This window comes from Haliotis rufescens, unplaced genomic scaffold (genome assembly GCF_023055435.1).
Source record: "Haliotis rufescens isolate VD_foot unplaced genomic scaffold, xgHalRufe1.0.p SCAF_6, whole genome shotgun sequence".
Classification (NCBI taxonomy): Eukaryota; Metazoa; Mollusca; class Gastropoda; order Lepetellida; family Haliotidae; genus Haliotis; species Haliotis rufescens.
Window position 1 is genome coordinate 48,419,295 of NW_025964334.1, and position 24,780 is coordinate 48,444,074.

Sequence of the window (24,780 nt, forward strand, 5' to 3'; positions counted from 1 at the left end):
TCTCTCTCTCTCTCTCTCTCTCTCCTACCGATCCCAACATCACTCACTCACTCACTCACTCACTCACTCACTCACCCAGCCCTTTCACTCCCAGATGAATTCTGCTGCAAATTTCTGCTGCTGCAAGGAAAACATGTGGCACAACATAACCAGTTTTCCTCAAACATCAATACAAACTCTTTTATTTACGCAGCACTGCAGACTTCCCTCCAATGTTAAGCTGACATGCCATTAAATGACTGAAGAACTGTTCACCTGTTATGCTTCTCAGAATATGGTTACCACTATTATCCTGTATTGCAGGTGACAAAATTGATGTCATACACGAGAAATGGTATGGAGACTACGACAAACTTGAGAGTCACCATGGTTACATACAGTGGTAAGTTGTCCAATAATTCGATGGCAGTAACAACGTGATAGCAAAAATATTTACTTCTTCTTGTAAAGGTTTTTTCCTTTGGTAATAATTCCACATATACACAAATACTAGTTCTTGAAATGTGGGGAAAAACAAGTTATTTGTAATTCTTTTTTTTTATCCGCTGAACGGCATGTGATCTTCCACAGTCCATTCATCCACACATCCTAAAATGTGGTCATTACATTTTGTATATACAGCTCACAGTCAGTGTCAGAAAGAGTCTACTATATGTACTTGCCCGAACAGTTTCAGTAAACTATAGTGTAAAGATGTGGACCAAACTAAGCAGAACTATTAGGACAATCTTTATTTTAGACATCATTTTCAGAAGATTTCTGCCTTAGTATATATACTATGTATACTAGTATATGCTGATCTTACTAAATCAGAAGAAATTTGGGGCGGTAGGGTAGCCTAGTGGTTAAAGCGTTTGCTCATCACGCCGAAGACCTGGGTTCGATTCCCGACATGGAATCAATGTGTGAAGCCCTTTTCTGGTGTCCCCCGCCGTGATATTGCTGGAATATTGCTAAAAGCGGCGTAAAACCATACTCACTCACTCACTCACTCACTCAGGAGAAATGTGACTAAACTCTGGCTTTGGACTAGTGACTGATGTTGCTGCCTGCCCATGCTGACCAAATACCTGAGGATCACTTGTCATGGTTGTGAAACTTTGAACACACATCACAGCACATTTCAGGACCATGATCACAACTATTCTGTTATTTATTTAATAGGGGGTCACAGGTCGCCAGTCATCGAAGTTCTGGCGTTCCTTTGTCATGCCAGAAATCTATGATCAGGGGTGAGATTTCCTGTTCGCCCTGAAATACTCCCACATCAAGCTGACACACCGTGATATAACTGGAATACTCCCACATCTAGCTGACAAGCTGTTATATAACTGAAATACTCCCACATCAAGCTGACACACCATGATATAACTGAAATACTCCCACATCAAGCTGACACACCGTGATATAACTGAAATACTCCCACATCAAGCTGACACACCGTGATATAACTGGAATACTCCCACATCAAGCTGACATGATGTTATATAACTGGAATACTCCCACATCAAGCTGACACACCGTGATATAACTGGAATACTCCCACATCAAGCTGACATGATGTTATATAACTGAAATACTCCCACATCTAGCTGACAAGCTGTTATATAACTGAAATACTCCCACATCTAGCTGACACACTGTGATATAACTGGAATACTCCCACATCAAGCTGACAAGCTGTTATATAACTGAAATACTCCCACATCAAGCTGACATGCTGTTATATAACTGGAATACTCCCACATCAAGCTGACACACCGTGATATAACTGGAATACTCCCACATCAAGCTGACAAGCTGTTATATAACTGAAATACTCCCACATCAAGCTGACATGCTGTTATATAACTGAAATACTCCCACATCTAGCTGACAAGCCGTTATATAACTGAAATACTCCCACATCAAGCTGACAAGCTGAGATATAACTGAAATACTCTCACATCAATCTGACAAGCTGTGATATAACTGAAATACTCTCACATCAAGCTGACAAGCTGAGATATAACTGAAATACTCTCACATCAAGCTGACAGGCCATGATATAACTGGAATACTCCCACATCAAGCTGACACACTGTGATATAACTGGAATACTCCCACATCAAGCTGACACGCTGTGATATAACTGGAATACTCCCACATCAAGCTGACACGCCATGATATAACTGGAATACTCCCACATCAAGCTGACACGCCATGATATAACTGGAATACTCCCACATCAAGCTGACACGCCGTGATATAACTGGAATACTCCAACATCAAGCTGACATGCCATGATATAACTGGAATACTCCCACATCAAGCTGACACGCCATGATATAACTGAAATACTCCCACATCTAGCTGACAAGCCGTTATATAACTGAAATACTCCCACATCAAGCTGACAAGCTGAGATATAACTGAATTACTCCCACATCAAGCTGACAAGCTGTGATATAACTGAAATACTCTCCCATCAAGCTGACAAGCTGAGATATAACTGAAATACTCTCACATCAAGCTGACAAGCCGTGATTTAACTGAAATACTCCCACATCAAGCTGACAAGCTGAGATATAACTGAAATACTCTCACATCAAGCTGACACGCCGTGACGTAACTGGAATACTCCCACATCAAGCTGACACGCCTTGATATAACTGGAATACTCCCACATCAAGCTGACACGCCATGATATAACTGGAATACTCCCACATCAAGCTGACACGCCATGATATAACTGGAATACTCCCACATCAAGCTGACACATCGTGATATAACTGGAATACTCCCACATCTAGCTGACACGCCGTGATATAACTGGAATACTCCCACATCAAGCTGACACATCGTGATATAACTGGAATACTCCCACATCAAGCTGACAGGCCATGATATAACTGGAATACTCCCACATCAAGCTGACACACTGTGATATAACTGGAATACTCCCACATCAAGCTGACACGCCATGATATAACTGGAATACTCCCACATCAAGCTGACACGCCATGATATAACTGGAATACTCCCACATCAAGCTGACACGCCATGATATAACTGGAATACTCCCACATCAAGCTGACACATCGTGATATAACTGGAATACTCCCACATCAAGCTGACACGCCATGATATAACTGGAATACTCCCACATCAAGCTGACACACTGTGATATAACTGGAATACTCCCACATCAAGCTGACACGCCATGATATAACTGGAATACTCCCACATCAAGCTGACACACTGTGATATAACTGGAATACTCCCACATCAAGCTGACACGCCATGATATAACTGGAATACTCCCACATCAAGCTGACACGCCATGATATAACTGGAATACTCCCACATCAAGCTGACACGCCATGATATAACTGGAATACTCCCACATCAAGCTGACACACTGTGATATAACTGGAATACTCCCACATCAAGCTGACACGCCATGATATAACTGGAATACTCCCACATCAAGCTGACACGCCATGATATAACTGGAATACTCCCACATCAAGCTGACACATCGTGATATAACTGGAATACTCCCACATCAAGCTGACAGGCCATGATATAACTGGAATACTCCCACATCAAGCTGACACACTGTGATATAACTGGAATACTCCCACATCAAGCTGACACGCCATGATATAACTGGAATACTCCCACATCAAACTGACACGCCATGATATAACTGGAATACTCCCACATCAAGCTGACACGCCATGATATAACTGGAATACTCCCACATCAAGCTGACACGCCATGATATAACTGGAATACTCCCACATCAAGCTGACACATCGTGATATAACTGGAATACTCCCACATCAAGCTGACAAGCCATGATATAACTGGAATACTCCCACATCAAGCTGACACACTGTGATATAACTGGAATACTCCCACATCAAGCTGACACGCCATGATATAACTGGAATACTCCCACATCAAGCTGACACGCCGTGATATAACTGGAATACTCCCACATCAAGCTGACACGCCGTGATATAACTGGAATACTCCAACATCAAGCTGACACGCCATGATATAACTGGAATACTCCCACATCAAGCTGACACGCCGTGATATAACTGAAATACTCCCACATCACTCACTCACTCACTCACTCACTCACTCACTCGCTATCAATGTAATGGAAACACTGAGAGCAGGATTAGGATTGTTTCTGGAAAAAAGTTCTTTGTTGAATTTGCTTTTGAGTGGAATGTTGACAACTTCCTAATGTTAAGACACAAACAGGGCGGTCTCAGGGGGACTGGACGTTTTATGTTTCTCACTTTTGTTGTATTTTCAATTTCCATGGAAGTGTGTATGAGTGTATTTAAATATCAGTCCAAGGTCACGAGGCATGGTAGCCAGAGGTTTGTTTGTGATTTCTTTTTTGATGATCTCTGAATGCTCTGTTCTAAAAGGAATAAAATCAGCAACTTTAGTTGTCACGACTTGTGTTCATATTTGTCTACATTCAGTTCAATTAGAATGTAAACATTATGTAAAATATTGTTCTCTTCATTGAAACAGGTTGTTTCCTATCCGAGAAAATGGAATGAACTTCTATGCTCAAGAATTACAAGTTAAGGAAGCTGAGGTATGATAACATTCAACATGTAGAGTTGAGAATTCCTTCTATCACTGTGCCATATGGCACGCTTACTGTCATACAGGCTTAGTTACAGTCAGTTTGCTGCAAAATCGTACCGATGAAATGCATAATTGATATAAATCTGAAATCAACAATTCATCTTAAATGGCACAAAAGTTACTGTTTGTTATAATTTCCGACATTGTCATGGAAGGTTGAAAAACTTGTTTAACAAGCTCTCATTTCATTGTTGGTGTTTTAATGCCTGTTGTTACAAGGGGGTTTGCACAATAATCATAATAGCTGAAGGGAATAGCGAAACACAAGGATAGTCTCAAAACTTCTATTTTGAAATATTTCCATTGTCACTGTCACTGTCACTGTCACTGTCAACTGAAATAACAATTTGACTGACAGTTGCATGATCCAAACCCTCTCTTTTACAATATGAAGCTTCCGGTCTCAACTTTGTCATTGCACCTCCTCCGACTTAAAATAATTATAAATGTGAATACCAAGGTTTTCCAATCATCTGTGATTTAATCATGTACCATATTGTAATGCTATTTTGAGATTGTTCTGTTTCCTGGATTATTTGCATGTGAAACTAGCTGAATAGCAATACTACGAACATCACCAACATCGCATTGAGGATATTTTGCAGATTCCCCTTGCTATTTCGCTTTATCACTACTACAGAAATATATGCTTCTGATCTAGACTTTTCATTTGACAGCATTTAATTACAGAAAAGGCAGTGGTAGTTTGGCAACATGCAAATTTCACATGCTTATGTTGGGCTGTTCAGTTTACAGCGCAGACTCCCTTGTATAACAACAGTCATTAGAACACCGTATTCGACGTAATAAGCGCCCACAGAGATATTTGCTGATCTATTGGCTAGTGAACAATCCCAATTAGCACCCCTTCCAATTGATCAATGTACACAAGACTTATTTATTCGCGTATAATACACACTCATGTGTTATATGCACCCTTAGTTATGAGCAATTAAATTCTGGAAAAATATATCTGTCGTACATAAACATTTCAGGCTGTCACCATAATCCACGAAATATATCTTTCAACTCTGTTTTTTTTCACCAAAATAATATTCTAATAAGAGCCCCCTATTTCTAATTTTGATAGCGCCCTGGGCACTTATTACATCAATTACGGTATATATAAATTTTAGGCATTTCACGGAATGTAAGATAAGTTCCTAGTGCCTGAATGGCACATTTAGAATTTTTGATTTTTAAAAATATACTGTTGATAATTTATGTTATGTCAATTATAAATTTGAGCATTTATGCTTCTGTCTTTTCATATGAAATAGTTCAACATGAGTCGGTAAAAGTAAAAACTGTAATTTGGCAGAAAAGACCCATGATCAAACAAATAAAACTGTTGTAAGTCTATGTTAAAGTACGGGAGTTACGATTGTCTTAGTACTGAGACTGTCATAAATCTACTAAACAATACTTTTAGTTTCAAAAGTATTGTACCTTGTTTGTTGCTCAGGCAATTAGGAAGGACCCAAAGACTTGTGGACGAGTTTTAACGTCGTACAAGATGATGCTGGACTTCTACGGGATGAAGCTGAAGGATGATAACACCGGGGAACTAGAGAGAAAACGAAACTGGCGACAGCGGTACAGCCATCTCAACAGGTCAGTTCATTCAGCATTACTCTATGTGATAGGCACACTTTAGAGGTAGTCACCGAGCGATTATTCTTAATCCCAAACCGAGGTTAATGGTATAGTGCTATGTTTGGGATTTTCTTCATATAGGTCTGGCTGGTGTTCTGTGCACAAAGGGAATTCCATTTTTACAGATTTAGATATTCCAGGTTAATCTACCATGATTCAATCCGAGGCTTCAACATGTTCAAATCACAGTAACCACCTCTACTTGAAGCTGATTTGATGGCAGTATGACCAAAGAAGTTTACGTTTATAGGAAAGTACTTCTTTCTCAATCATTGTTTGAAGTTGTAATATATGTACAATTATAGTCCACAGTATACAGTTGCAGTTGCTATAATGTTCAAAGTGTGTGTTGCGATACATTTGGGCAGAAAAACAATAAAATTGTCTTCGAGAGTATTTTTCAACTTTTAGGGACAACATACACGTATGTAGCCGACTGTGACATCATATCTTGTTAGGTTTAGGGGCAACAGAGACTTCGATGATTGTTGCATTCTGTATCCGACTGACGTCATCCCTGTTGCATCATAATCATGTCAATGATTGATGTTGGTTGGTTGGTTGGTTGTTTTACGCCGCACACAGCAATATTCCAGCTATATGACGGCGGTCTGTAAATAATCGACTCTGGACCAGACAATCCAGTGATTAATATCATGAGCATCGATCCACGCAATTGGGATTGATGACATGCATCAACCAAGTCAGCGAGCCTGACCACCCGATCCCGTTAGTCCCCTTGTACGACAAGCATAGTCGCCTTTTACAGCAAGCGTGGGTTGCTGAAGACCTATTCTACCCCGGAACTTCACGGGTCTAATGATTGCTGTAACCATGGTAACCTCATGGTAGTGACATTCAGTGTACAACTCAACTTTAGGGCTTGTTTTCCTTATCTGAAGGTGTGTCCACTTGGCTTTTGAAGATCTTTGTTTGTTTGTTTGTTTTGTTGTTGTTGTTGTTGTCAGCAATATTCCATCTATGTGATTGCTGTTATAAAGTATAGGTACTGTATACATTCAATATCTGTCCTATAGGTGAGTAAAGTATTCTTATGTAAGAACATCAATGTTTGAGCATATTGAGCGCCATACTTAGGTAAAAGAGTATTTAATTAGTATTTCCTCAATTCAAATTGACAACCCACTAAAATACTTTGAGTCCACCAATGCCCCTTCACTCAGAGTTTAGTTCCAATTTCAATTTAATGCGGTTAAATCTACAGGAATATTGAAAACATGTATGTTCATTTCCTAAATGGCTTCCTTTCACTGACCTGTCACACAAACCCATCTTTAATCTTTTTATGTTAACTTTTTGGTTAAGCATGTTAAGGGGACTCACTCACACTCACTCACTCACTCACTCACTCACTCACTCACTCACTCACTCACTCACTCACTCACTCACTCACTCACTCACTCACTCACTCACTCACTCACTCACTCACTGTACTTGTTGTTACCTGCCTGGCACACATCATTAAGAAGATAAAACAAGGACTGTTGGGCTCAGAGTCTGTACATACTGAGTGGGATATCCATGTTAAACTGCGGCATGGTATCTCAGATGGCTAGCACTATAAAATCGGCATTAGTCCTGACTAGTACAAGCAGGCACTCACCTCACCTCACCTCACCTCACCTCACCTCACCTCACCTCACCATTTCTTGAAAGAAGCCAACTTCTCTCTGTCTGTTCCCAGTTTCATTTTCATTGAATCCAGTGAAGGGTAGAAAAATCGTTATTTTGGAAAAGGGAAATAACTCCATTCAGCCTAACATTTGTGGTCATTGTACATTTTCACTGAATATGAGCCAGTGGTCTTATGAGTCAATAGATGTCAAGCATTATTGTGTGATATTAGCCATAATGGAGATGAGTACACTACTGGACGTGCTCCAATACACTGCTGAAGACCACACAGTAAGGATGACTAAAGACTAAAATCTAGTCTCTGAAATGAACATATCGTACATAAAAAAAACAGTTGTTCAGTTATCTTAATAAAAATATAATAAAAAGGAGCCCAGTGACTCTCTTCCTGATACTGCAGTAATCTAGACTTGCCAAACATTATAGACTTGCATGGGCTGTATTTGATATATATTTGTATCAGGGTCTGTAAGACAGACTAGGATGACTAGACTTGACATCACCAGAACTCAGCAGAGAGCAGAGTGGAACATTGTTGCTTTGTATCATTTTAGGACCTGCATTTTTTTTTATCCCTGCCATCAATTGGGGTTGGATATTGGACATGTTGGAGTGGGGTCTGTCCGTCCATCTGTTGTTCAGAAGTATACTCATAAACCTTGTCATTTCCATGTCAATTTGGTTCAAATGAGGGTAGAGTTGGTCTCTGGAGCATAACTCAAAGGCCATCCATTATTTCTTGATGAACCTTTACACATATCAGTCCTGCCTTGAACTGATGCCCTTTGCTATTTAGGAATTTCTGAATATTTTATATTTTTCCCGTTTCTATTTTTCTTATGTTAACATTAATTGAGGGTTTACTTCCAGAGTACCACTCATAAAGCAAGTCAACCCTAATCAGTCGAGTGCTCAGCTGGAGACTTTCACACTTAGTGATTTTTTTTTTTTTAAAGTATTGTGTAAATCCATTGAAACAATCAGGTTTTGGTTCAGTGTCACTAGGTTAACCCCTGTAAGTTGGAGGATATATCTTATATATCGGCCTATGAGCAGGTCTAGGTAAACCCCTTTAAGTTAGAGGTTGTATCTTATATATCAGCCTATGAGCAGGTCTAGGTAAACCCCTGTAAGTTAGAGGATATATCTTATATATCGGTCTGTGAGCAGGCCTAGGTAAATCCCTTTAAGTTGAAGGTTATATCTTATATATTGGCCTATGAGCAGGTCTATGTAAACCCCTGTAAGTTGGAGGTTATATCTTATATACTGGCCTATGAGCAGGTCTAGGTAAACCCCTGTAAGTTAGAGGTTATATCTTATATATCAGCCTATGAGCAGGCATAGGTAAACCCCTGTAAGTTAGAGGATATATCTTATATATCTGCTTATGAGCAGGTCTAGGTAAACCCCTGTAAATTGAAGGTTATATCTTATCTATCGGCCTATGAGCAGGTCTATGTAAACCCCTGTAAGTTGGAGGTTATATCTTATATATTGGCCTATGAGCAGATCTAGGTAAACCCCTGTAAGTTAGAGGTTTTATCTTACAATATATCAGCCTATGAGCAGGCGTAGGTAAACCCCTGTAAATTGGAGGTTATATGTTTCATATTGACCTCTGAGCAGGTCTTGCTAGACCCATGAAAGTTGGGGTTTTCTTCTTTCATATTTCATATCACCATCACTTCCATCTATCTGCCAAGCAAACGTTTCAGTTCTAATTGTTTCAAAGTAAAGAGCAGTCCACACTCAGGCCTTGAGAACATTCACAATCATTGAGCCAATTTGCAGCTTCTTCTCACAACGATAATACACTTAGTATAGACAAATATGACAAAACCCTCAGTTTTGTGGGGATCAATTGTCCACACTTGTTTGCCCAGAAAGGTCCTCACCCTTCTGAACTTTAAGACCGTAAAACAGCCGCCTCCTTGACCATTGGGATTGTCCGTCTCCATGTCCTGGTGTTGACTTACACCTGTCGTGTGAAATCTACAAAAACAGAAAAGGCCACACCAATTTAGAAACTTGTTTGTAACCCAAAGCCGGATGCCAGTATATACATGATATAAAATACTGTTTGAAGAAGACTAGGTAAAGTATGAGGGAAGAATGACTAGTTGTAGCTAGAAAGTTGAAAACTGTTGGTGAAAATTATTGGATTATATGTTTTCAATTATTACTGATAATGCCTATGTTATATTGTGGAACTATTTCTGATGACAGCATTTATCCACAATCTCGCTTCCATTAACCCCTGTGGAGATTGTTTTGTTTGTTTGTTTTGTTTGTTGTTTAACATTTAAAGCTGCACTCAGCAATATGCCAGCTATAGGATGGCGGCCTGTAAATAATCGAGTCTCGACCGGACAATCCAGTGATTGACAACATGAGCATCGATCTACACATTAGGATAAATATGATGACATCAGTCAGTGAGCCTGAACGCCTGACGCTGTTAATTGCCTTTTATGTCAAGCAACTGTTGCTGAAGAGTGAAGACCAATTGTAAGCTGGATCTACATGGGGTTTGTGGGGATTCCTGGCTTCATGGTACAGAACCGCAGCACCCTTGTTTGTTGGGTACATGGTACAGATCTGCAGTACCCTTGTTTGTTGGGTACATGGTACAGATCTGCAGTACCCTTGTTTGTTGGGTACATGGTACAGATCTGCAGTACCCTTGTTTGTTGGGTACATGGTACAGAACCGCAGCACCCTTGTTTGTTGGGTACATGGTACAGATCTGCAGTACCCTTGTTTGTTGGGTACATGGTACAGATCTGCAGTACCCTTGTTTGTTGGGTACATGGTACAGATCTGCAGCACCCTTGTTTGTTGGGTACATGGTACAGATCTGCAGTACCCTTGTTTGTTGGGTACATGGTACAGATCTGCAGTACCCTTGTTTGTTGGGTACATGGTACAGATCTGCAGTACCCTTGTTTGTTGGGTACATGGTACAGATCCACAGTACCCTTGTTTGTTGGGTACATGGTACAGATCTGCAGTACCCTTGTTTGTTGGGTACATGGTACAGATCCGCAGCACCCTTGTTTGTTGGGTACATGGTACAGATCTGCAGTACCCTTGTTTGTTGGGTACATGGTACAGATCCACAGTACCCTTGTTTGTTGGGTACATGGTACAGATCTGCAGTACCCTTGTTTGTTGGGTACATGGTACAGATCTGCAGTACCCTTGTTTGTTGGGTACATGGTACAGATCCACAGTACCCTTGTTTGTTGGGTACATGGTACAGATCTGCAGTACCCTTGTTTGTTGGGTACATGGTACAGATCCACAGTACCCTTGTTTGTTGGGTACATGGTACAGATCTGCAGTACCCTTGTTTGTTGGGTACATGGTACAGATCTGCAGTACCCTTGTTTGTTGGGTACATGGTACAGATCTGCAGCACCCTTGTTTGTTGGGTACATGGTACAGATCTGCAGTACCCTTGTTTGTTGGGTACATGGTACAGATCTGCAGTACCCTTGTTTGTTGGGTACATGGTACAGATCTGCAGTACCCTTGTTTGTTGGGTACATGGTACAGATCCACAGTACCCTTGTTTGTTGGGTACATGGTACAGATCTGCAGTACCCTTGTTTGTTGGGTACATGGTACAGATCCGCAGGACCCTTGTTTGTTGGGTACATGGTACAGATCTGCAGTACCCTTGTTTGTTGGGTACATGGTACAGATCCACAGTACCCTTGTTTGTTGGGTACATGGTACAGATCTGCAGTACCCTTGTTTGTTGGGTACATGGTACAGATCTGCAGTACCCTTGTTTGTTGGGTACATGGTACAGATCCACAGTACCCTTGTTTGTTGGGTACATGGTACAGATCTGCAGTACCCTTGTTTGTTGGGTACATGGTACAGATCCACAGTACCCTTGTTTGTTGGGTACATGGTACAGATCTGCAGTACCCTTGTTTGTTGGGTACATGGTACATATCTGCAGTACCCTTGTTTGTTGGGTACATGGTACAGATCTGCAGTACCCTTGTTTGTTGGGTACATGGTACAGATCCACAATACCCTTGTTTGTTGGGTACATGGTACAGATCCGCAGTACCCTTGTTTGTTGGGTACATGGTACAGATCTGCAGTACCCTTGTTTGTTAGGTACATGGTACAGATCAGCAGTACCCTTGTTTGTTGGGTACATGGTACAGATCTGCAGTACCCTTGTTTGTTGGGTACATGGTACAGATCCACAGTACCCTTGTTTGTTGGGTACATGGTACAGATCTGCAGTACCCTTGTTTGTTGGGTACATGGTACAGATCCGCAGGACCCTTGTTTGTTGGGTACATGGTACAGATCCGCAGGACCATTGTTTGTTGGCTACATGGTACAGATCCACATTATCCTTGTCTGTTGGGTACATGGTACAGATCCGCAGTACCCTTGTTTGTTGTTAGAGAGTCACGTTAATGGCTGATCTGGCTGATGTTCTATCACCATAATGAAGTGCTGCTTGTGTTATCAATATTTTGTTTACCTGGTCTGAGCTATCTTGTTGACAAGTAGCCTTGATGTAGCTTGAATATTGCAAATCATGGTATAGAACTCACCCTCTTCCATCTGTCACAATAACTTCCATCAGTGCCAGAAACGTTTGAGTCGACCAGCACAAACAAATATTTTGAAATATTTCGATAGATATGGTATTCCCGTTCTGCCTTATAACCTAAGACTACTAGATTGTGCCGAGGACAAGTAAAGATCCCATAATGGTAGTCCTCATTGACTAGTAGCATTGGTACCAGTTCATCATGTTCATGGATGCTTCAATTTTGCTACAAAGTGGAACTAAATAATACTGACAGAAAATATGAACAGGGTACACAATTTGTCTTGTTTATGACCAGCTACAAACTCTGTGGTGAGGTGAGGTGAAATGGGGTTTAACGTTGCGTCCAAGATTTTTGCACTTATATAGCGACGTGCATGTACGTGTGTGTTTGTGTGGCTGCTTGTACTAGTCCGGACTGATGCCGATTTATAGTGCTAGCTCACTGAGATACCATGCCGCAATTTAACTTGAATTCCCCACTCAGACACAGTATACTGACTCCAAGCCGACCAGTCCTTGTTTTAGCCCCTCAGTGCCGAGCGCCAGACAGGGTAACAACAAGTACCATCTTTAAACGTCTTTTGATATGACGCGGCCGGGGATCGAACCCTGGACCTTCCGCTCTCCGGGCGGATGCTCTACCATTAGACCTCAAACTCTGTGGAACTGGGAAGTAAGCTTCACACAGGTGCTGTTAACTAGACATAAAGACATTTCTAAGGTTGCTAGTTCAAGGTGACATATAACATGTACAAGAAACCATAATGAGCCATCCTTAATGTCAAACACTGCCATGAAGACAGGCTGTAAAGATCGGGTTTTGTTGGTCCTCAACCAGATTCGAACTCATCCTTACAGGTCTGACATTGTACAACAGACAACCTTTCTACTTCTCTGTTATTCAAGATTGTGTTAAAGTTAAGGGAATTAAGGCAAGAAGCAAGAATGGGTTATTTATTTATTCTAAAATGAACGTGCGCTAAAATTTGATTGGTAGTAATACATGACAAAATGGGATTAATGCATGAATAGTTATCTTATCTAAGAATATTTTTTTTCTCAATCCCACATATGAGAAATGTGACATTTTACTTGGGAAATGGATGCCACATTTATTAAATATTTAGAAGATAAACAGGTGTTTTCAGATTTGTGTCTTTTGTCAAGTTTTTAATGCCAAGACATTTTAACATTGGAAACCGCTGTCTAACGCTGTCGGTCCCATACAAAATTTCGGGGCACCCAATCCTCAGTACATCCTGCAAATCTGAAAGCACAGAATGTTTATCTCCTGAAACATTGTGGGTGTTCTGCCTGTATCAGGGGTAGAAACTAACAGCTTCAGTTCACTAGTCCTTATAATGATACCATATGTCAACACCCTTAAAAATGGCAAATTTCTCCTTATGATACCTTAACTATTGGGCAGTTTGGCAAGGACGACAGGACTAGTTCCAGTTTCCAACACTGTGTATCTATCTAGCTGTCATGTATCCCATAATTCCAAGTCATAGACGTATGCTATCTCCAAGTCTGATCGTAAACCTTCAAACCAGCGGAGTGGGGAGGTCGTGTAGCTGCCTGTCCAACCGGTCATCTCCTAATCTCCTTGTAGCTCTTGCCATCACTAAAGTAAGGCAAATGTAAATTAAATGGATTAAGTATCAACCCCTGGTTTTTGTTAGTGTGAGCATAATGACACTGTAGTGACAGCTCGTTTGTGGGACTCGGAGAGCTTATGACTTCAAATGATCGTTTGTATAGTAGGGACGACATCGAGGGACGTTGTTTTGGTTACGTCTGTATGAAGTAGGCGCTGGCGTCATCCGGATTATCATGATGTATTGTCTTCATATTATTGTCCAGTTTAGTGAGTCTTTGAAGAATTTCTGTGTCAAAAGGTCAAAATGGTTCAGTTGCGTGGATATGTTTTAGGGTTTTACACATATGCGGCTAGTCTACTGTGAGGGCAACCCATTGGTATTGTGGGTGGGGAGGGGGAGAGTGCACCAAAATCTTTTTCAAAACAAACAGTGTATTTTTTTCTGAAAGGAAACAAACAATGGACCCACAACACAATTAATTTCAGGATGTATAACATGTCCAGTGAACAATTATTTTCAGGATGTATAACATGTCCAGTGAACAATTATTTTCAGGATGTATAACATGTCCAGTGAACAATTATTTTTTTATAAAACATGACGCAAAGGTTATTTTAAAAATATTTCCATAATCCATTTTATTTTTTTTCATCTTCACTGTTCACAACTATTTTAGCATAAATGCATTTTGATTATTGAGTAAAGGATATAACTAAATAGAAGGAAACGACATGACCAGGATAACAGTATGTTCATTCTAAATGAGGAAGACATTAAATACGGTACATCTCCTTGATAATCCAGTGCGGATATGATGTCACTAGACCGCAAGGTCAAAGGTTAGGTGAAATTGTGGCATGTTGACAGAGATTATTCTGTAGTGCCTTTGATCTTGTGCTTTCAACGACTCACTAGGTGGAGCCACTTTAATGCAAGAGGCCGGCTAATGCAAGGTCAAGTTGCGATATTTGGTTGCTCAATAGACATGATAGCGATAGTGTCTGTAATTAATGTCTGCAGTGTGGGTTGTTACATGGGAGTGGACAATCCGACTTAATTAAAGTGGTAACATTTGGCGTGTTATCAGCGTTATTTCACACTTGTCCAACAAGGAGTGTATTCGTTTGGTCGTAAAATGACAAAATATGTCTTGGTTTTGTTGATAGTTAATTTGTGGTGTAATAAAAACCTGTTTTCTTTGTTTTCAATTCAAATGAATTAATTCTGGTTTGATATAAGAGTCTTGTTATTTCAGTAATTAGCCCCTAAAGTTGTAACCTTTGGAAATTATTTCGAATTACTTTTCCAGTACATCTTCCGTGACTTCATTGCTTTGTCTCAGGAGTTTGTGAGTAAACATGGTAAAGTTGTATTATATTCCCTAATTTTTGAATTATACATTTAGATAAAATGAATCGAGGTGTGACAAACATGTTAAGCTTGAAATGCCTCTCTGCTTTACAAATAACTTTTCTTTGGCTGTTGAACTTGTACATGAAATTTTCAATTCCTGTATTTAAAGGTTACCAAATTTGCCTCTGGGTGACTTAGAAAATTGACAATGGTGGGGAGCTTATTAAAACTATACAGGACAAGTTAAGTTTAAGGACAGAATTTGAGCGACAGAGAAGAAACCTAGTTCGAACATAGATGAACACCTCTTGTTAGGGTTATGGAGCAGTGTGTATCAACGTGATCAAAGACAGAAATTCCTACCCACCACTGTGTTCGGTAGATCACCTGGCAGTTGTTATAGTTACGGGACAATTTGACGAGCCACCACTTCAAACATGAATTGATTGTAAAATATAAAACACCCTTCTATTACTTGTGTCAATGTGCCAGCGGTAATGTGTTTGCTTTGGGAAAAACTGAATATCTGAACATAAAATATCCACCCTCTCCTACAAAATCTCTGTTGATGCATTGAAACAAGGACTGTCATTTTAACGTTAGAGAATGTGGCTCTTCTTAAAAATTGAGTGCAGATTGGTATAATGTTGGTCAGTGGGTACTTACGCAATGTTAAAATATATGTGAATATTGACAATAAACAGTTTTAAAAATTTGGACAAAGTGATGGGTTATTTCCCAGTTTTCTTGTCACAGGTACTTCATTTGAAAACCTGGATCCATCTCTCCCCAGGATAAGAAAATCTTCTTTCATTGGTCAGCATATGTTCTTCTACATTCAATGTTTTTTGAACAACAAATGAAAAATGAAAGTCAGCTGTACAAAAACTTATTTTAATTATTTTGCCCTGAAAGTGTTTCTAATTGTCTTTGAAAAATAATGACAATGCTTGGCAATTTGTCATCATCACGATCTCAGACGAGACCAAGGAACGAGTGTCAAGGTCAAATATACTAATAGTACCAGGTTTGTCCAAAGTCAAGGTCGGGGGCACGGGTGGCCCAGTCGTCTAAGGCGCCGCAATTCACTTTGCAGAGTTGCGTCCCTTTGGCATGCCAGAAACCTGTGATTGTGGATTCGAATGCCGGTTCGCCCTGATTATATTTCTAGGTTTGTCAGCACCATACCCGTGATCGTGGGTTTCACCCAAGTGGTAAACGTCTAAGACCTGCATCACTTCGGGCTTTCCTCCCACATTAAGCTGACCTGCCGTGATATAACTGGAATACTGTTAAAAGCGGCGTTAAACACAACTCACTCACTCAACATCAAGGTCAAATATACTAGTAGTACTAGGTTTGTCCAGGGTTCATAACCACAGAGCCTCTATATCTAAATTTGGAGAATTTATACTCAGAAAATAACAAACTAATACCTTAATGTTTGGGCTTGTATCCCAGAGGTTTAGATGACTTAACTCCTATCAGATGTGAGGAGTAAATTGACTCGTAGACAAACATAATATCCTCAAACCCTAAAATGACATTCCTAGTTGAACACATGATCTCTTTATGAAACAAAACAGATTTTATCTATAAGGTGTGTTCCAAAGGAGAAACGTGGATTTAATTGTCAAGATGGCTTCCCTATCTCATTGCTATGGTCCTCTGCAAACAGATATAAACACATTAGAGGATATTAATTTCCTGTGCTACTTTGAACTTTATCACAATTGTCCATATGATAACAGGTCGAGTACAAATAGGCTTTTCATATATGGCAAATGGGTGTTAACGATGTGTCAAGGAACTTGGTCACTGCTTTGCGATTATTTCCCTGCTATAATTTGTTGACTACCCTTCACATATTTGTGTGTCATCTGTTCTGTATTCAGGAGATTTCTTTGTATCGGCCGTATCCTTAACTTCGTGTCGTACTCTGCTTGTGTGTTAATTTATGAAATATGTGATGTCAGACTTTGAAATGGTTGTATTTTAGTGATGGTAGCATGGTTATAATTGTAATGGCACAGTTAAAGTAAGTTCCTGGTGCCTGACGGGCACACTTAGAAATCCTGTTTGAAAGTCAGGATCGCTTATGTCGTGGCCTGTTTGTCTGGCATCAGTCGTGCTTCGTAAGAAACACTGGACCAATGAAGCTGAAACTTCACATTCTTCTTGCCACCAATGACACATGTATTTTTGAAAGAGGTTTGAATCCAATTTTCAATATAGCAGCAATGTTGAAAAAAGGCTATTTATGGCCATAACTCGGTCATTATTGTTCAAAATATTATGAAAGTTGGTACATATGTAGTTAGTAGTTATCAGCATCGGGTGCACTCGACTTGGGCAGATCCATCTGCGCCTGGCACTACCAAGCCAAGTCAGTGCGTCCCGTTCTGGTCAGCGCCCGGTGTTCCCCTGTTGGGCGCACCCGTCTGCGCCCGGCGCTACCAAGTTAGCACATCCTGGTGCATACGCATGTTATCAGATGTGAGCGGGCCACTGTAACTTGATAATATTGCTCATATTGCTTGACGACGGGCCATTATCACGCCTGTTGTTAGGTGACATCATAGGGATAGGGATAAGTTAAACAACAAACAACAACAACAACCTTAAACTGGACCTATGAAGCTGAAATTTCTCTTGCTTATCTGCACCAATGGTGATCTGATATATCCCATCCTCCTGATTAATAATGTATTTCCTTCTCTTTGTGATCATCTTTGTTCCTGTCATGGCATGATATGTAAAGACGTTTGTATAGATTTCTCAAAGTCTCAGGAAATGTCAAACTGGCTGTTTCAAATTTATCGTGTTCGCCATGTTCACAGGGTGGAGGAAACAACTTGAATTCTTTACGATTCACGGGGGTTACGTTTGAAGTAGGTGTTGGTATTCACTAATCAAATATGTTGCTTTGCCTTTCACAATAGTTTTTTGAAAGAAAATATTGAAGATGTTCATCAAAAGCAGATTTGAATGAAAGTAGCATGGTTGCATTGATTTATAAAGGACATATATTGGAAACTTTACATGCAAGTGTGAGAATTGTAATAAGAGATGTGTTTGTGTTATTTTGCAACTATCAGATGCCTTGCACAGAATGTTTATGTTACAAATAATACGACCATATAAGGCATTACCTTGTGGGATTATTCAAGTTCAGGGTTGTGAAGAGTTTTGATCATGTACTGCCAAAGTAAATTCATATTTCTTGAAAACAAAGAGCGTCTTATGTCATTGTGTTTTGAGTTGACATTGGTGTTCATGTTAAACTGCGGCATAGTATCTCAGCACAATTACCTTGTGATTAGTCCAGATTAGTCCAAGCATGCAGGCACATACCCACACACGCATGCACTCGTGTCAATATGAAAGTGCAACTGTCTTGAACACAACATTTCACCTCTCCTATAGTTAGGATGAATCCAGCCTTAGAAATGTGGGGGGTCTTTAACACTAGTGGGGGGTCTTTAACACTAGTAGGGGGTCTTTAACACTAGTCCAGTTGGGGATGAATAAAGAATGTATTTCTCGGATCTTCCATGTTGGTAGCTTGTCCTGTAGACTGATTTGTTGTATAATCAAAACATGGAGAATTGGTAAAGAATTATAATCCTTGTGTGTGTCAAATGTAACTAGTCATTTAGGACAACCAGCTTTGAATTTCCTCACCACAATCTAGTAGTCTCAGGCTAACAGAAGTAGCTTGTGTCAAAAACATTGGCGTCCCACTTAACCTGGACATTTGCTGAACTCATGTGTAGCATCATTTGCGTGATGGTGGAAGATTTGGACTTCCAACTGCACTTACTAAACAGAGAGAAATGTGACTGTACTCCATGTACTCAGGGTTCCACGTAATGGCAGAATGCTTAACGTTGTTCACACCTGGTCAGGTCCGTCAGCAGTCCACTCATCACAAATCGGCTTGTTGTAAAAAAGTGTGACACAAGCCAATGACAGAGTCCAACAACATGTGCAATTTTCTCATTGAAAATCGTGAAAAAATCCAGTCCTGTTTTCTTCACAACCATGTGAGTTGAATCCTGTCTAGAAGTGTGTTTAAATCGCGTAATGAATTAACAGCAGGTGATGAGGAATTAGGTTACACAATGAGAGGCAATACAGTTTTTGTTTGCTTTGGAAAAAAGCAGAGAGAATGCTGGGAACATGGAATGAAAGATAAAGAGCAGGTGTGAACAGACGACTGTGCAGAAAAAGACCTTCAGAATGTTCAAAGACATGTCCATACAGTCTAATTATTGTTGAATAAACACTTACTTTTGAAAGAAATTTGGTATACTGTTGTTGTGTTTGTAAGTAAATCTTGGGAGGCAGGGATAATGTGGGATAAATGGTCTTTATTGTGTGCCCCCAATTACATGGAATATAGAATAAGTGTTCGTGGTAAGGCAAATTATGTGTTTTAACATATTTACTTCCAAGCTCAAATTCAGGATAAAATTGTATTTGTCATTATTTTAGTAAAAAGTATAAATACCATTTTGAGGCTTGGCACAAAGAAATAGATGGATTAATCTGGATATGTGGATGGTATTACACTTTATTGTGTGTCGGCAATGGTGGCGGTGGGAAAGATCATGAGGAGAGTGTCTGAAACGATTTTTTTCCCAAAATTTTGGTGACTTGTAATATAAGGGTAACGCTATTATTCCGGGCTTTATCAGACCCGAGGTCTTCCATTAACTGCCCGACGAAGGAGTGCAGTTGAAAAGACCCAGGGCTTCTGTAAATGATAATGCCCTGAAAAATAGCATTACAGTTATAATTGCTAAAATGGATAGAATTTGTTATTAAATATACATGATAAAAGGAAACAGCAATATCGGTTTTGAAACGTTTACTGCAATCAACACGAATGTCACTGACCCACTTTTACAAATATGGAAACATCATAGAACAAACCAGACGATGTCACTATTGAACGAGAAGTCAGCTTTCCCTATCCCTATGACGTCATGCAGATAAGGGGCGGTCGGGTAGCCTAGTGGTTAAAGCGTTCGCTTGTCACGCCGAAGACCCGGGTTCGATTCCCGACATGGGTACAATGTGTGAAGCCCATTTCTGGTGTCCCCCGCCGTGATATTGCTGGAATATTGCTAAAAGCGACGTTAAACCAAACTCACTCACTCACTCACTCATGCAGAAAAGCATGAGAAATTTCAGCTTCATAGGTCCAGTTTAAGGTTGTTGTCGTTGTTGTTTGTTGTTTAACCTATCCCTATGACGTCAACTAACAACGGCCGTGATAATGGCCCGTAGTCAAGCAATATGAGGGCATTATCAAGTTTCAGTGGCCTGCTCATTTCGGATAACATGCGGTCGGTTTAATGATAATTCTATTCATTTTAGCTGTAAACCTAAATAGCCTACCTTTAAAGTTGTGGGGCCACTTTTGACGATGGCTGTAGACCATGGTAGACAATTATGATTTCTCCACTTTTGTTTGCTTGTTGTTTAACGCCACACTCATCAATATTCCGGCTCTATGACAGCGGTCTTTAAATACTCAAATCTGGGCCAGACAATCCAGTGATATATATCATGAGCATCAATCCATGCAATTGGGATACCATGACATGCATCAACCAAGTCAGCAAGCCTGACCACCAAATCCCGTTAGACGCCTCTTGTGACAAGCATGGGTACCCGAAGACCAATTCTAACACGGAATCTTCGCAGGATCACGCTTATTGATGTCATCCAATCTGATGCTTTGAAGTTTGTAAATATGGAAGCTTATAACAAGGTAATATTAGCACAACTCAGAACAGAAAACAGTAGCAATTTGCAGTAAAACAAAAATAAATTTATATCTATTTATTCTACACTGGCTGTGAAAGTTAATACAGATTGTACCAGATGGTGTTGATTGATGTTCACGCAGTCAAACTCTTGTTTGCCCGGTCCATCTATGATTATTTACAAGCCTGTGTGATATAGCTGGAATATTGCCTGGTCAGGATAGGATTATTTACAAGCCTGTGTGATATAGCTGGAATATTGCCTGGTCAGGATAGGATTATTTAAAAACCTGTGTGATATAGCTGGAATATTGCCTGGTCAGGATAGGATTATTTAAAAACCTGTGTGATATAGCTGGAATATTGCCTGGTCAGGATAGGATTATTTACAAGCCTGTGTGATAGATATAGCTGGAATATTGCCTGGTCAGGATAGGATTATTTACAAGCCACTGTGATATAGCTGGAATATTGCCTGGTCAGGATAGGATTATTTACAATCCACTTTGATATAGCTGAAATATTGCCTGGTCAGGATAGAATTATTTACAAGCCTGTGTGATATAGCTGGAATATTGCCTGGTCAGGATAGGATTATTTAAAAACCTGTGTGATATAGCTGGAATATTGCCTGGTCAGGATAGGATTATTTACAAGCCACTGTGATATAGCTGGAATATTGCCTGGTCAGGATAGGATTATTTACAATCCACTTTGATATAGCTGAAATATTGCCTGGTCAGGATAGAATTATTTACAAGCCTGTGTGATATAGCTGGAATATTGCCTGGTCAGGATAGGATTATTTAAAAACCTGTGTGATATAGCTGGAATATTGCCTGGTCAGGATAGGATTATTTACAAGCCTGTGTGATATAGCTGGAATATTGCCTGGTCAGGATAGGATTATTTACAAGCCTGTGTGATATAGCTGGAATATTGCCTGGTCAGGATAGGATTATTTACAATCCACTTTGATATAGCTGAAATATTGCCTGGTCAGGATAGAATTATTTACAAGCCTGTGTGATATAGCTGGAATATTGCCTGGTCAGGATAGGATTATTTAAAAACCTGTGTGATATAGCTGGAATATTGCCTGGTCAGGATAGGATTATTTACAAGCCTGTGTGATATAGCTGGAATATTGCCTGGTCAGGATAGGATTATTTACAAGCCACTGTGATATAGCTGGAATATTGCCTGGTCAGGATAGGATTATTTACAAGCCACTGTGATATAGCTGGAATATTGCCTGGTCAGGATAGGATTATTTACAAGCCTGTGTGATATAGCTGGAATATTGCCTGGTCAGGATTGGATTATTTACAAGCCTGTGTGATATAGCTGGAATATTGCCTGGTCAGGATAGGATTATTTACAAGCCTGTGTGATATAGCTGGAATATTGCCTTGTCAGGATATGATTATTTACAAGCCACTGTGATAGCTGGAATATTGCCTGGTCAGGATAGGATTATTTACAAGCCACTGTGATAGCTGGAATATTGCCTGGTCAGGATAGGATTATTTACAAGCCTCTGTGATATAGCTGGAATATTGCCTGGTCAGGATAGGATTATTTACAAGCCACTGTGATAAAGCTTGTAGTTGTAATATGGCGGACTAAACTGTAAAAAGAATAGTCTTGTTGTACAGACAGACAAATTTCTATTTGTTATTCAGTCTACAGGAATTGCAATAACAGAGCTTAAATTAACTTGTTCACAAGTCACGAATATGTCAAGTCTCTCTTTTTTATCAACTCCTTCATTTCCGGCACAGATTACCGTTCCTTAATTTCTGGTGCCAGCTGGGAGTTTGTTTTGTTTGCTTGAAGCCAATACTTAGTAAACAATACATACATCTTTCATGCAGGCTGTGTCTGACTCAGAAGTCAAGCCCTCAGTTAAGAGGGTTCAGATATCTAAAACCCTCACTTCCGAAGGTTCAAAACCTCTTTCAGTGTCAAGAAGGTGAACATGATGTATTTGCAAATGTCAGGAGTGTTCACCTGACTTTCAAGAAGTGTTTACATACTTGCAGTGTGATAATTGCTTGTCTTAGCAATGCTAAGATGTTAAGCCTTGATGTTGGGACATTGTACACATGCATTATATGATTAATGCTGCTGCTGTGCATTTTCCTTTTGTTTATTTTCTAGTATACAATAATAATAAGACTTTATTCTGTGCATCATGTTGACCAAGCATGTCACACCTCAAATTTGCTTTTCTTTTCCAACCGCTCTACAGACTGCAGTGGGGAATGAAAAAGGCCAGACATCTCACCTTAGCCTAGTGTAATATACCATGATATACGTTAACATTATATCCCAGAAATAAAGGTATTATTATATTATCTACAACATACAAAAGATAATCCAAATGGAGCCCAGGACAATGCTTAATTTCAGGAGCTAGGCAATCTAGACTTGAGAAGGATTCATTTTTATGCCCCTATCAAATAATGCTGGGGGATATAGTCATCGTCTGGTCTGTCTGTCCGTCCGTTCATATTTAGTTTCCGGAGCATTTGAAAACCATGAAAGATTTTTCATCCAAAATTGGTGCATGAACTGAAGTGGTGCCTTTTGCTATTGTAGGGGGTGGGGGATATTTGTCATCTTCTGATGACTCTTGTTAATTTATTCCCTAGGGCCTGGGAGACAAATGTCTTGTGTAGAGATCACAATGATTGTCTTTACCTTGGTTTCTTTTTATAAATTACAATGCATGGATAAATTGATCATTTATCAATTAAGTCCTCATTGAGCCCAGGTTTTGAATTTTTTTATAGGCTTCAGTGTTTATGGAATATTGCTGACTGCAGTGTAGCTCATTTATAAAGTAACATGCTCTGAGAATATCTTTTTGTTATGATAGATGCTAATTAGAAACTGACAGTTAATCATTATGATATATGTGACGGATGATACTTGACCAAAAGTCTGCAGCAAATGGGAATGAAAACTTTACTAAACATGATGGCTTAGTCAAGGTGATGTGTGGTTTACTGATAACAGGACCAGTAAAGATAAAGAGCCTTGAACCCTTACTTTTTAACATGTGTAAGTATTGAATTGAATGCTTGTTACAATACAATGTTAAAATGCCTCTGAGATTATGAAAATATGAACTTTAAGAAACAAGAAATTGCAGAAATTACTATTTTTTTCCCAATTGCTTTTCAAGAGCAATAAGTTTGGAATCATGGAAAAATCCCTTAATAGTGCATATTGATAATACAGACTTTTGGAAGTCATCAAAGCTTTCCTTAGCATACTCAGGAGGGTTGCGGGAATTTTTGGAATTAAGAGTGATCTCTTTGTTGGCAGCATCTGACTGACAGTGTAATACAAGAATTACAAATGTGAATATCTTATCCAGCTTATTTTACAGGTCTGCTGTCAACTAGGGTATAAACACATATATTGTGTCATTTGGTTACGGCCTGTATCGCACATGTGGTGGGAACGA

The 24,780-nt window shown here is 39.7% G+C and overlaps 1 protein-coding gene across 3 annotated transcripts in view; it reads left to right on the forward strand.

The window, feature by feature from the left end:
• The window catches only part of LOC124112914 (opioid growth factor receptor-like protein 1), a 39,831-nt gene that overhangs the window by 13,413 nt on the left and 1,638 nt on the right, over positions 1 to 24,780 (forward strand). For all 3 annotated transcript variants that reach the window (XM_046473103.2, XM_046473104.2, XM_046473105.2), the window contains 3 exons: positions 304 to 382; positions 4,543 to 4,609; positions 6,128 to 6,276. In XM_046473103.2, the coding sequence (XP_046329059.2) occupies positions 304 to 382; positions 4,543 to 4,609; positions 6,128 to 6,276 (295 nt within the window). The remainder of the gene's footprint in view (positions 1 to 303; positions 383 to 4,542; positions 4,610 to 6,127; positions 6,277 to 24,780) is intronic.